Genomic DNA, 12,470 nt, shown 5'->3' with positions numbered 1-12,470 from the left:
AGTTCTCAGAAAGCAACTAAGCTAGGTGCTGTCAGTGCCAACACTCTCAAGTGCTATGGGAAGGACCTCTTGTAGGGGAAACTGAGTGACATGTTGCAGCATCCAGTACAGCTCACCCCTTTGTACTCTCCATGCTTCTCAACTAACCCATTTGGGGACCAGCCTCTTCAGGATTATGCTGGTCTCATTTCCCTAGGAATTTGCAGGAGCTGATCTTGGGCTTCAGTCCTAAGGTCACTTCTAAGCATTTCTCATTGTCCTGGGGGAGAATCCACAAGTTAAGGAGGGTAGCAGATCTGGCCCAGAATGGCTCTTTTATCTGGTACAAGCCTGCCCACTCCCCAGTTCTAGTGAGCTTCTGTAGTATACAGTGTTTCCATGTAACTCGGGGCATGGTTATCAGTCAGTCTACAGAGTCTGGACATGTTATTGTTATCCAGGGACATGTCAGGGTGTCTCCACCCCCTTCACCAGAGATGAAAAACTCATTACCATTGGTGACTATTCAGACCACTGTCTTCCACAAAGATCCATACCCCTTGATGGTCGTAGGGACAATATATTGAAAATGAGATTCAAACCTCATCTGTGTCCAGGTAGCCTTTCCCTCTACTCTACTTTGTGAGCTCATCGTCTCCCCAAATTGGAAAGTTTAAATCCCTGATTATTCTTATCATAATAGGAATGGAAAAATTCAAGCCCTATGTTTTAGTGTTAAAAAAAAAAAATCTAAGTAGCTTCAGTTTGTAGGTAGTCAAAGAAATGAGTGAAGCTCTTCCCAGGAAGCATAATGCTGTTACTAATGAAGTTTACTGGGGCATTTCCCTTGATGTGGGTATCAGTGTCTGAGTTCTGTGGGGCCTTTCCATGAACATTAGGGTCAGACCATCATGGTCTCTTTGGTAGAATAGAGGAAATCAAAGACATTAGGATATCTGAGCAAAGACACCAGAAACCACAAAAGACAAAAACATTCTCTGTCTGTGTGTGTGTGTGTGTGTGTGTGTGTGTGTGTGTGTCCATCTTCATCTCCGTCTCTCTCTGCACGTGTGTGTCACACACACACACACACACGCACACGCACACACCACACACGATATTTTTGCCTTCCTATAAGGATTGACTTTGAGACGAGAAGACACCAACTGCAAAGCTGCTCTGACCATGTTTATTAAGGTAGAGGAAAGTTGCCAGCACTAGGGTTTCCATCTCTCATCGAAGAGTACATCTTGTCAGGCAGAGTCATTCCAGGCTCACCTCAACCGAATGCTGTCAGGGCCCCCTGGGAAAGAGAAGCCAAGCTTCAGAGTGCCCTTATTGCTACCAAGGATTGCTGAGGAGAGGACCTGGGCACACAAGGTTACTCAAGACATAGAGGCATGACTGCTGATTCTGGGGAGAGTTCCTGTGAAGCCCATGGGGAAGGGGCCCTAGGACAAGTGTCATGGCCTGCTGGCAGCCATGTGTGAAAGGTCTGCCCTGATGAACTCCTTGGGCTCTTCGCAGGTTGGTTAGGATATGGCTTGCTGGAGCAAAGCAGGAAGCCAGGATTCCCTGATAGAGCCTGGGCTGCCTCCTATATGATTATGAAGGTGACTGGGGAGGGGTACCCACACAGGGAGGGAGAGCCATGCAGGGAAGATGCCCATATTACCAGCAGTGTCTTCACAGCCCCTACAGCCTCAGGGCCCAGCTCAGTGACACATTTCCTGGAACCGTCTATGAGGGGATCCACTGGAATGCCCAGGCTGGCCAGGATAAACCTCAGGATGCTAAAGCGACTTAATGGTAGACTAGGTACAGCCCCGGCCACAGCCTCTGCAGCTGGGGCAAGGTCAGCCACGGGTTCCACCACAGATTTGGCCACTGAGTTCATGAAGAAAGCAAAACCTGCAAACACAAACAGAGTCCAGGGCCTTCTCAAGGATCCTGAAGACCCAACTCCTCCAGGGAGGGTAGCCAAGGAAGACTTCACAGCCACCCACCTACTTCCTGATTGGTGACTGCCCTGTGTCAAAGGGGACACCAACAGAAGTGAGGAAAGGACCTTGTAATGGGCCCAGAGAGAGGAGATGGCTGCAGAGAGAGCCATGGAGGATGGAGGATTTCAGAGTTGGGTCCATTCCTACTGTGCCTTTAATGAATGAGGGGACATTTATCAGGCTTAGAACAGATGAGATGGGCATTCTCAAGCCAGGGCTGGCCTTTGCCTCAGTCATCTGGCTGGCGGGTGAAGAGAAGCTGCCAAAGGTGAGTAGGCATGTGAGAGGCAGCTGGAGGGCTCGGGTGGGTCTGATAGCAGAAGGCTTTGAAGGCCACAGGAAAGAGAGAGGAAACCCTCAAAGGGGCAGGTAGAGGAGTGTCTGGCTTCCTCTGGAGGCACTGCTGCTACAAAAACTACCATCAGCAGCCTACTGCACAAGAGTAGGGGGCTATAAGGCCCAAAGCAGCTAGAGTAGGTAGGGCTCAGGAAAGAGCAGGTTCCGATGGCAAGTCTCTCCATAGGAGATGCCAAGCCCCAAGGGAACTCACCAGAGTCACTGAGCAGAGCCACACAGAACACTAGGAAGATGGCTGTAAGCTTCATGGCGGAACAATACCCAGACGATGCTCCTAAGACACTCTTCCTGGAGCCTGCTTCTGAGGGTCTCCTCATATATCCAGTGGTGGAACCTCACCCTCCTGAGAAATGTCTTGTTTGTTCAACTAATAGACAGAGCTTCAGCCAACTTCCTCCTCTGGGCAGTAGACCCTGGGAGGACTGCACATCCCACCTCAGTCCTGGGGATTTCCTCTTGGCAGGGTCTCCCGAACTCAAGTGCTGAGCCTTTCTTCCTGAGAGCGGGAACTGGGGATGTGCTTTGTCTCCATAGGACCCACCCAGGCCTACACCTAGATACTGTGGTCTGACCCCACCTCAATGTCACCACAGTCCAGGTCTGGGGCCCATGCTTGGTGGGAACAGGCTCCCCAAGGTGTGAAAGTGTCAAACCATTATGCAGGCTCTGGGGCTGGAAGCCTAAAGAGCACAGTGTAAATCGGCAGGTCCCCAGGACCCCAGGAGCTATTGGTCCCTGGTCCTAGACTATGGAAATGTCACAGTGGCAGTCTTTTAAGTTTCTGCTGGTCTGGAAGCCCTGGTGTGTTGGAGCTGGAAAGCAAAGCCTAGTAGCCTGGCTGGGTGACCAGTCCTTACTCTTGATTATTCCCTTAGTTGGGCCACAGGTAGCTGATGCTGCAAAAAAACGGGGTGGGGGGTCGGGACATTTCTCTGTCTTTGAAATCACTCTCAAAGGTGACATATGAGCTTCGAGTATTTAGAGTTTCTCTAAAAGCCCTCTCTTCTCTGCCACCTGCAGAAATGTAGCAGAGAACAAAGTATTGATACCCTTCCAATAGGCTCAGTAATGGGGAGCTCTGACGTCCAGGATTTTTTATTTTTATTTATTATTATTATTATTATTATTATTATTATTATTATTATTATTATTTATTATTATTTGCTTTTTCCAGACAGGGTTTCTCTGTGGCTTTGGAGGTTGTCCTGTTACTAGCTCTTGTAGACCAGGCTGGTCTCGAACTCACAGAGATCCACCTGCCTCTGCCTCCCGAGTGCTGGGATTAAAGGCGTGCACCACTAACGGCCGGCTCCAGGATTTTTTAATGTCTCTACCACAACTGTTGAGGCTTGCCTTGGTCTCCAGCTGCCCCCGAGCTGGGGTGAAGACCCACAGTGGTAAAATCCCACCTGTTTTCAGTCTGTGGCTCTTTAACACTGCCCTGCTCATCCCTTATATCTTTCCTTGTTGTTTAACTGGGAGGCTTTTATTAGTCACCATAGACATAATTTCAGTGGGAAATGAGTCTTGAACTTGTGAGGTTACACCTCATTTTGATCGGTTTCCTGGGAGGAATGCTTGTGAGTCTGTGTCAAGACCATCTGTGTTACTGTGATAGTGAGCCCCACTGCCACCCCCAGAATACCCTGAGCCTCTTTCTTGGAGGGTCACATTTGGGAAATGGACATTGCTCTGACCAGCCACCTTCCTGAAAAGCCTAACTCAACTGGCTGGACAGCAGTGTCTACCTTAGCCGTGGCTTCACTTGCTGGGGTAACTGTAGTCTGAGAACATTAAACAGAGAATTCCACGAGTAACAGTTCTCAGCTTTTTTAGGATTTTTGCCAGGTGAACCTGCCTTGCTTTTCTCCTTCTTTTTTTTTAATCTTTAAATTTGTAATTATAAATACAGATTGTCATACTGGTTTCACTGTGGTATTTCCATATAGCATGTATGATGCACTGACCACAACTCTTCCAGTGCTCTTTCTTGCCCGTCCTCCTCCACCCAAGCCCCCTTGCTGTACCCTAGTATTGCCTCTTCTGCTTTCAACTGTGTGTCTTGCAATTCTGGATTCCCTGTATAAGAGAAAGCCTGCAATATTCATGAAAAAGCATATTATCTAGTCTGTGTTTGTATATTTTTTGTTACGTCTCTTGCTGCTGGTTTCTGATTTTATTCCATTCTGATCTGATCAGATGCAAGAGATTATTTAAATTATTTTGTATTTGTTAAGACTTGCTTTAGAGTGTAAAAAAATCTATTTTGGAAAAAGTTTCAGGAGCTGAAAAAACTGCAGCATGTATGTTGCTGCTGCTGGATGGAAAGTTCTGTAATGTTAGATCCAGTTCATCTAATGCAGTGGTTCTCAACCTCGGGGTTGTGACCCCTTGGAGGATTGAATGACCCTTCACCGAGGTCGAATACAAGATATCCTGCATATCAGATATTACATTACAATTCATAACAGTAGCAAAATTACAGTTATGAAGCAGCAATGAAATAATTTTATGGTTGGGGTCACCATCACACGAGGAACTGTACTAAAGGGTCACAGCATTAAGAAGGCCGAGAATAACATCTTTCATATACTGTATTGACCTCCTTAATTCACTAGACTAATCATAATCATTTGTTTTTTTTTAAATTCATGGATCATTTAAAAATATTCTTTGTCCAGCATCTCATCCACTTTGGTATCTTTGAACTCTCGGTTACTGAAAAGCTATGAATTTCTGGAAGAGTCATGTTAGCCCCACACCATGTTTCTTGTGTTTCTTTGCTGAGACTTGTGCGTATGTCAGGGTGGATAACGCCGAATTTTTGGTGGTGGTCTCAGTGACTAGCTTCTTTGGAGAACTCCATGCCCAGTACTGTCCAAAGAGGAAGCAGTGGCAACAACAACCACATTCAAAACAAATCAAGGGGCTGGAGAGATGGCTCAGCGGTTAAGAGCACTGGCTGCTCTTCCAGAGGACCCTGGTTCAATTCCCAGCACTCACATGGTAGCCCACAACTGTCTGTAACTCCAAGATCTGACACCCTCACACAGATGTATGTGCAGGTAAAACACCAATGCACATACAAGTAAATATAAAAAATTATTAAAAATCAGATACAGTAATTTACTTTTAAAATTTAAAAACTACTTTTCCACTGATAATATTAAAGAAAGGCTACAAAATGTAGAATAAATGAAAAGTTAAAGTAATACTGTTACTAATGAAGAAAAATGTTAGTGGGGAAAAAATAAGGAAGAAACAAAATTGTCAACAGGAATAAAAATGAGAAAAGAGAAGAGCGAAGGAAAAAGAAAAGTAAAAGATCCTTTCTAGTTTTATGCAGTCATAGAGAGAAGTGAAGTCACGTTTTCAGGAACTGGATGCAGCTGGAAATCACCGTTAAGTGAAATAAGCAGATGGAGAAAAGACTGCATGTCTTCTCTCATATGCAGATCCCAGATGTAAACCTGTGTTCTGTGTGTGCATGTGTATTGGGGAAGGGTGGCTGTAGCTGTCAGGAAACTGGAAGAGGGATCATGACAGGGAGGGTGCTATCTTGAGAGGTGAGCATAGTGTAACAGAGTACAGGCAAATAAGGCAGAGGGGAGCATAATGAGGAGAAAAGGAAAACGGCTGGGGGGGAAGGATGGATGTGCAGTGGCACTGTATAATGACACATATGTATAAAGATGCCATATGTATAGTGACTCTGGATGCTAATCTAAAAATTAACTTTAAAAACTACCATAGATCTAATCCACACCACATAGGTATCTGTGAATGCCCTTACATGACTTTTGAAGGTATGACTCCAACCATTGCCCCCACCTGTCTCTAGAACCCTTTATCTTACAAAGCTGAAACCCGTGCCTCCTCTTCCTCTTTTCTTCATGGTTGTCAGAAATCACCATGCTGTCCTTGTCCCTAGGTAGCTCTAGATCCTGCTTTAATATCATGGATCAAGACTTCAGGTAATCAGGGGCTGCTGTAAATAGAAGTGGGGTTGTTGGATCATCCTGTTTGTCATTTTTGAGCAATCACCATTCTTTTCCACAATTGCTGTGCCATTTTGCATTTCCACAAATCGGTGCATATATATCCTCGTTGGCACTCTGTGTTCTTTTCCTGCAGAATTCCAGTGGCCCAAGTGATCAGATTGGGCATCTAGGAGCTGAACTTGGCTCTACTTTTCACCATGCTGGCTTACAACCAAGTTCAGGCAAAGCCCCGAATGACCTAAAAGACCAAGAGGAGGTATAGGCCTGTCATCCATGAGGCTCCAACAGCTCGTGGACTCCTGGTGTCAGTCCAGTGGGCTCCCTGCACACCCTTCCTGGCATTCTTTGTCTTGTTCTTCCAGCAGGATGTGGTGTTGCATGCTTGGGCTTCATAATAGTACCCCGTGTAAAACAGAACAGAACAAAACAGAACAAAACAAAACAAACCTTCCTGGGGCTGAACGGTAGCTTACTGGCAGAGTAGTTGCCTCACAAGAGGAAGGCCACAGATTGGATCTCCAATGCTGAAAAATGACAAAAAAACAAAATAAAACAAAGCAAAACCAGCAACACCCCCAACTCCTTCCACCTTCCTGATTCAATAGATTGAGTGATTTCTTTCTGACTTCCCATGAGCCTGCAGTGTGACCACAGGCCTTCACATGACCACCAAGATATGTCCTCACAACATGTCTGTCATTATAGCCCCCTCCCACACACTTTCTCCAGTTGCAATCATCCAAGCCAGGACTTATCCCAGTCAGACCCAATCCTTCACCTAACACTGGCTTTTAGCACTGTCCTTGTGACCACCCTCAGGGCTAGTCCATGGGGATAGTTGAGATCTGTGTACATCATGGGGCCAGATGAAGTGCCTCTGAATTATCTGGAGGCTGCTATCAACACATCCCTGGTGGCTGAAAACAGTGCACAGTTCCTTGCTCACTCTTCTGGAGGCCAAGAAGTCCAGTATCACTGGGTTGAAAGCCAAGTGTTGTCAGGACTGCATTCCCTCAGGGGCTCTATGGGAAGCTCCATTCCTGGCTTCTTCTAGCTCCTGGCATTCCTTGGCTCTGGCTACATCCTTCTAGTGCCTGTCTCTGCCATCAGATTGTGTGTGTGTGTGTGTGTGTGTGTGTGTGTGTGTGTGTGTGTGTGTGTGAACTCTTTGCCATTCCATTACGACTACCTGTGATTGCATTTAGGACTGACCTAGATAACCCAGGAGAATTGGCTTGTCTCAAAATAATGAGCTTAATTGTATTGCCAACCCTCCAGAGAAAGTGACATTCAAAAGATTTGGCGATTTGTTTTACCATGTCCCTTGTCCTTCAATATCTGTGCTGTTCTCTCACAGGCCAGTGGAGTGTCTCCAGTGGGTGTCAAAGCCTACCTGGCATTGGGACAGGGAGGGGGATGGACAGGGTGGCCAGCATCCACTCTGGACCTTCTCCACCCAGTTCCTGTATGCCTGTCCCCTGGTGGCAGAGTGCTGGCTATGATACTAAGGAAGTGCTTGGCACTTCTTCAGATAACAGGGTCAGCTTGTCCCAGGACATGTTTGCAGGACATCCTATGGGCCAAAACAAACATTCATGCCTTGCCTATCCTCTGGGAATTCAGGAAGTGCTAGACGTAAACAGTGACTTTGAAGGCTCTGAGCATGAGCCAAATATCCACTTTGGAACTGTGGAAGGAGCATGAAGACCTCAAAGCTGGGTGCTCAGCCAATGGGGTGCTCCAGCAGATGGGGCATCTATCATGGTTCCTGGCTTCAAGAAGCACCAGGGGGAGGTTGTCCAGGCAGGATGCTCAGTGCTGTGCCCCAGGAAACAAAGACAGCAGGTTTCAGGGAACTGAACCTGTAACAATGACAGAGGCTTGTCTGTTCCTTCAAGGTCTATCAACAGTCCCCCGTTTGAAAAGCCCCCGGGCCCAATCATTCTTTCCCCATGCTCAGATTCCTATCCCAGGCCCAACCCAATGCCCAGTCTGGCTCCAGGGTCTCCACACTTGGTGCCCCTCCATTCATGTGTGCACACCTGGGCCCAAAGTGTGGCTGTCATGGGCATGCAGAGATGGAGCTTAGATGTGGGCTGAGACGGCCAGCAAAGCAGCTCCCTGCACACCTGGGTCAGGAGGGTCCCAAAAGGCCTCTTCTTATTTTTTCTACTTTAATTTTGCCAGTCACTAAGACTTGCCACTCTGGAGCCCTCTGATACCCAGGCTTAAGTACATTGTTAGCTAAACTATGGATCCAATTTCATCTCTCAATGAGGAGTATGGTTGCCCTGCCTGAGCAGGCAGACCAGCTTCTCTGACCTTCAGACCAGGCATCTTGATCATTACTCATCATGGGAGTTGTCTGGGGGTGGGTGTGAGACTTTCATGATGACCTTTTCAGTTTTTACCATGACTCATTGCCATGTTGCCTTGCTGTGGACTAGATAGGTGAGACCTCTGTTTTGTGATCATTATGTACTGTATGACTGGTCTTATAGAAGTCACTCCCATCTCTGTGTAAAGCCCACGAAGGCCGAAGCTTACAAATGGGCTGTATTGAGTTTCTCTTCATTCCTTCTGCATTCTTTTCTCACCAGGAGGTGGTGATGGATGGACAGCCTCTGGAGTGAGCCAGTGTGTAGCCTCTTCCCAAGATCCTGGGCCCCTTCTTAAGTCTATGGAGATGTCTGATCTCAGCTTTCCTTCCTTCCCACCAATATGGCCACCTTCCTGGGTTGTGATAATTGTATGGCCAAGGGTTGGATCCTTCTATCTCTCTCTTGCTTGAGTAATCACTACAAGGCCAGGTGGGCACATCCAGGCTCTACTGGCAGCTAAGATGAGGTCACCACAGCAGAGCCCTGGACTCTGTTACTACCAGGTAAAGGTGGCTTGAGGAAGAAGCCAGGATCTATCTGGTATGGCTGGGGCCACTAGCAGGGCCAGAGCAGTGAGGGTTGCTGAGCTCTTCCAGAATCCCTGGCTCACCACCAGGTACATAGATGTGCCGTGCCCTCCTCAGAGGCCACTCATGAATCTCTGCCAGCATGCCCTCCTCAGTGGCCTCCTTCCTCCTTCCTCATAGCCTAGCCAAATTGAGGTTCACAGCTGTGTCTGCAATGTGTCTTGTTGGCACTTTTACAGACGCCTTCACTTAGGTCAATATTGATCTGGCTTTTTCAAGCACTTCAGTTTTCTTCTTCCTTTCCCAAGGCCCCCTACAAAGGGCCCTGTAGTGGAGAGAGTGGGACAACACTGTGAGCATGGTTCTTGCTGGGAGAGCTCAGGGTATTGCTGAAGGTGGCAGAAATGCTGATACATGTGCAATAAGCAGTGACTGAAATTCCAAGGACGGTTCTGCCACTGAGCCAAGCTCAGCTGATTTCAACAGGACCTTGCATTTCTCAGCTATCTCTTTGCTCCTGTTTTTCCATTTGTCCTTTCTGGGGTGACAAGTCAACAGCTAGCGATGCCAAACAAGAGACAGTGATTCAGGCTGAGGGAAACAAGACAGACTTCCATCTTCAGGGCCCTCCCTGGAGGTGTCAGTGGGCTCTCACTGCTCTGAAGGCCTGTGTTCTATTTTTGTGTTGGCTAGGATGAGGTCCTACTGAGTCCATGGACTGAAGGTAGAGCTCACAGTGGGCTAGGATGAAGTCCTACTGAGTTCATGGACTAAAGGTAAAACACTGGGCTAGGATGAGGTCCTACTGAGTTCATAGACTGAAGGTAGAGCTTACAGTGGGCTAGGATAAAGTCCTACTGAGTTCATAGACTGAAGGTAGAGCTCACACTGGGCTAGGATGAAGTCCTACTGAGTTCCTGGATTGAAGGTAGGGCTCACAGTGGCCCCTTGACTGGAATGGGGAGTGGTGAGGAGTGAATGTGCTTACCTTACTATGTAGACGAAAGCTCAGCAAATATCAGTGAGATGCCTGAGGTCCTCTGAACAGGGTCTACATCAGGGCTAAGCTTGTCTCATGCCCAGTACCCTCATAGGAAGGTTCCCTATTAGCTACTGCCCTATGCTGTTTCCACACACTAGGACCTAGAGTCATTCGAATTGGTGTGTTAGGTACCTGGGGAAATTCCATCCCAAACCCCAGCCCAGTGTCCTGCTCACATCCAAGATGGAGTCACTGCTGTCCCAAAGTGAGAATGATATAAGAGCTTAGAATGTAATAGTTCAGTAGCAGCTTTTTGGTTACAAGCATCTCTTATTGGTCACTTGTCTTCCACTCTCAGCCTTGCACAACCCCACAGTCCAGCCTGGTCTTGCCTTTCTGGCTAGTGAGAGAGGAGATCTAGTCCTAGGGATAGGCTAGTGTCTCCAATTCTGTGGTCAAATGCAATTGATTATAGCACAATAAGTGTCAAAATATTTGTGTTCAGTGTGGCTTTTTTTCTCTGTTCATACTTAGATTTATTATAGAAGCCATGACAAAACAAAGCACCCCTACCACTAGCAGTTGCCTCCATGGGAGTGGGCTCTTCCCACCAGAGTGATGACAGCCAGTGGACAACAAAATCACGGCGCAGGCCCAGAATGTGCAGCTGGCCCACCAAGGTATTGCCCTTGTCTCTGTCCTCTGTCGGGCTCTTTTCTGTCCTCTTGGGAGAGAGGCCCATCTGACTGTGTTGTTTGCCTGTTCTTGGGTGTTTAAGTCCACCTCCAGCCTGGCCCAGCTGACAGGCCTGCTGCCATCACTGGCTTTCCCTCCTGGGCCCCTGAGACATCTGACCTGGAGACAACCTCCAGGAGTGTGCTGGGCCTGCTTCCCTGGTGTGAACGGAAGAGTACATAGGGAGCAGGTGCAGAGGACTTGTCTGGAGCTGAGCCTTCCATGTCTACCACTGCTGGTGCTCAGGGAGCTACTCGTGACTTCGGTAGGTGACAAGAAAGCACTGCTTTACATTATAGATGAAGTAAATATTAGGAGAACATGTGTGTAGCAAGCTGGTGAAAACAGACTAGGTGAAAGCTGAGCAGGCACCCTGATGTCTCCTCTGCGCCCTCTGCTGTCAGTTTTGGGGAATGTGAACTGAACTAGGGAGGGATGGGGATCTAGGCTCAATAGCCTTGTCAAGGGGACCAAGCCATGTTTCCTTTGAGCCCAGAGGTCTTCTTGGACTGTACGGTTAGGACCAGAATTTGACAGACAGCTTATTTAGAGTCCATTCATTATACCTCAAAGACTGGCATCAAATTTATTATTATCTTTCGTTAAATATTTTAGATCATTTCAGAGAACACTGCCTAAAAGGGTAGAGTATGTTTTTCTTCCCCATTTCGTATGTGTGTACAAGTCAAGAGAGGTGATACAGACAGGTAATACACACGTGGGGGAGAGTTGAGGAGGACTCGGCACCCCCATTGCAGCCTTTGGTCCTCTGAGAGAACAGTCTCTCTGCTTCCATGAGGCGAGCTTGAGACTCAATCCCACAGTCAGGTTAGATGTGTAGGAATGGGGCGGTGGAGGGCCACAGGGAACAAAGAGGACTAGAGTCATACATGCATTCAACATATCATAGAAGAACAATACACTTAGTGGGGAGGGTCTGCCGAGCAAGCCCCTGCTTGCTGTCTGGTCGCCTGTCCTGCAAGCGTTCTTGTTGGGAGTGGGGTGAGTCTGGGGATTGGTGGGACTCATCTTTGTGCAGCTTTCTTCTGGTACTGATGGTTGGGCAGTGTGAGCTGGGCTGGAGGGGTTCTGGGCAGAAAGGCTCCAGCTTCCATGGAGAGGTCTCTCAGGACAAAAGCTTGATTTATTCAGGGGTCAGTTTCAGGTACAAATATAGGGTTAGCAGAAGGCAGGGGCAGCCTGGGGACACGGAGTGATGGATGAATCAGGCCATGTGTCCTCTGTGCCAGCCCCAGAAGCCTTCCTTGGACAGAACCCACAGATCTTGACTCTAGAGGAAAGACCCAAGCAAGGGAGGTCCAGAACAGCAGCTGGTTTCTCAGGTTCTAGGCCATGCATGTGGAGCCTGGGAGCCTTCAAGAGAGGGGCCAAGAGCTGTAGTGACTGGCGTGCTGTGACTGCCCTTCAGTTGTTGGGGACTGAGATTCAGAAGGGTTGTCCTTGGGCTTCTTTCCCACAGGACTCCAATGAGTAAATTCTTCACA

General features: G+C 47.8%; 1 protein-coding gene across 1 annotated transcript; it reads right to left on the bottom strand.

Annotated features, from left to right (window-relative positions):
* Positions 1-880: 880 nt before the first annotated feature.
* Scgb3a1 (secretoglobin family 3A member 1) lies at positions 881-2,587 on the bottom strand. The gene is made up of 4 exons (XM_035448108.1): positions 2,533-2,587; positions 1,655-1,890; positions 1,258-1,346; positions 881-935 (listed from the first exon to the last, which is right to left on the bottom strand). Exons 1-4 carry the CDS (start codon positions 2,585-2,587, stop codon positions 881-883), a joined length of 435 nt encoding a protein of 144 aa, XP_035303999.1.
* Between the last annotated feature and the right edge of the window lie 9,883 nt (positions 2,588-12,470).

This window comes from Cricetulus griseus, chromosome 7 (genome assembly GCF_003668045.3).
Source record: "Cricetulus griseus strain 17A/GY chromosome 7, alternate assembly CriGri-PICRH-1.0, whole genome shotgun sequence".
Taxonomy (NCBI): Eukaryota; Metazoa; Chordata; class Mammalia; order Rodentia; family Cricetidae; genus Cricetulus; species Cricetulus griseus.
This window is presented reverse-complemented; position numbering and strand designations above follow the sequence as displayed.

Excerpts from the sequence above, each read along its gene's own strand:
- Scgb3a1 (XM_035448108.1), bottom strand. The coding sequence starts at position 2,587 with ATGAAGCTTACAGCCATCTTCCTAGTGTTCTGTGTGGCTCTGCTCAGT. Across the intron at positions 1,891-2,532 it reads GGCTCTGCTCAGTGACTCTG|GTTTTGCTTTCTTCATGAAC; the intron begins GTGAGTTCCCTT and ends TTGTGTTTGCAG. Across the intron at positions 936-1,257 it reads CCTGACAGCATTCGGTTGAG|ATATCCTAATGTCTTTGATT; the intron begins GTGAGCCTGGAA and ends GTCTTTGCTCAG.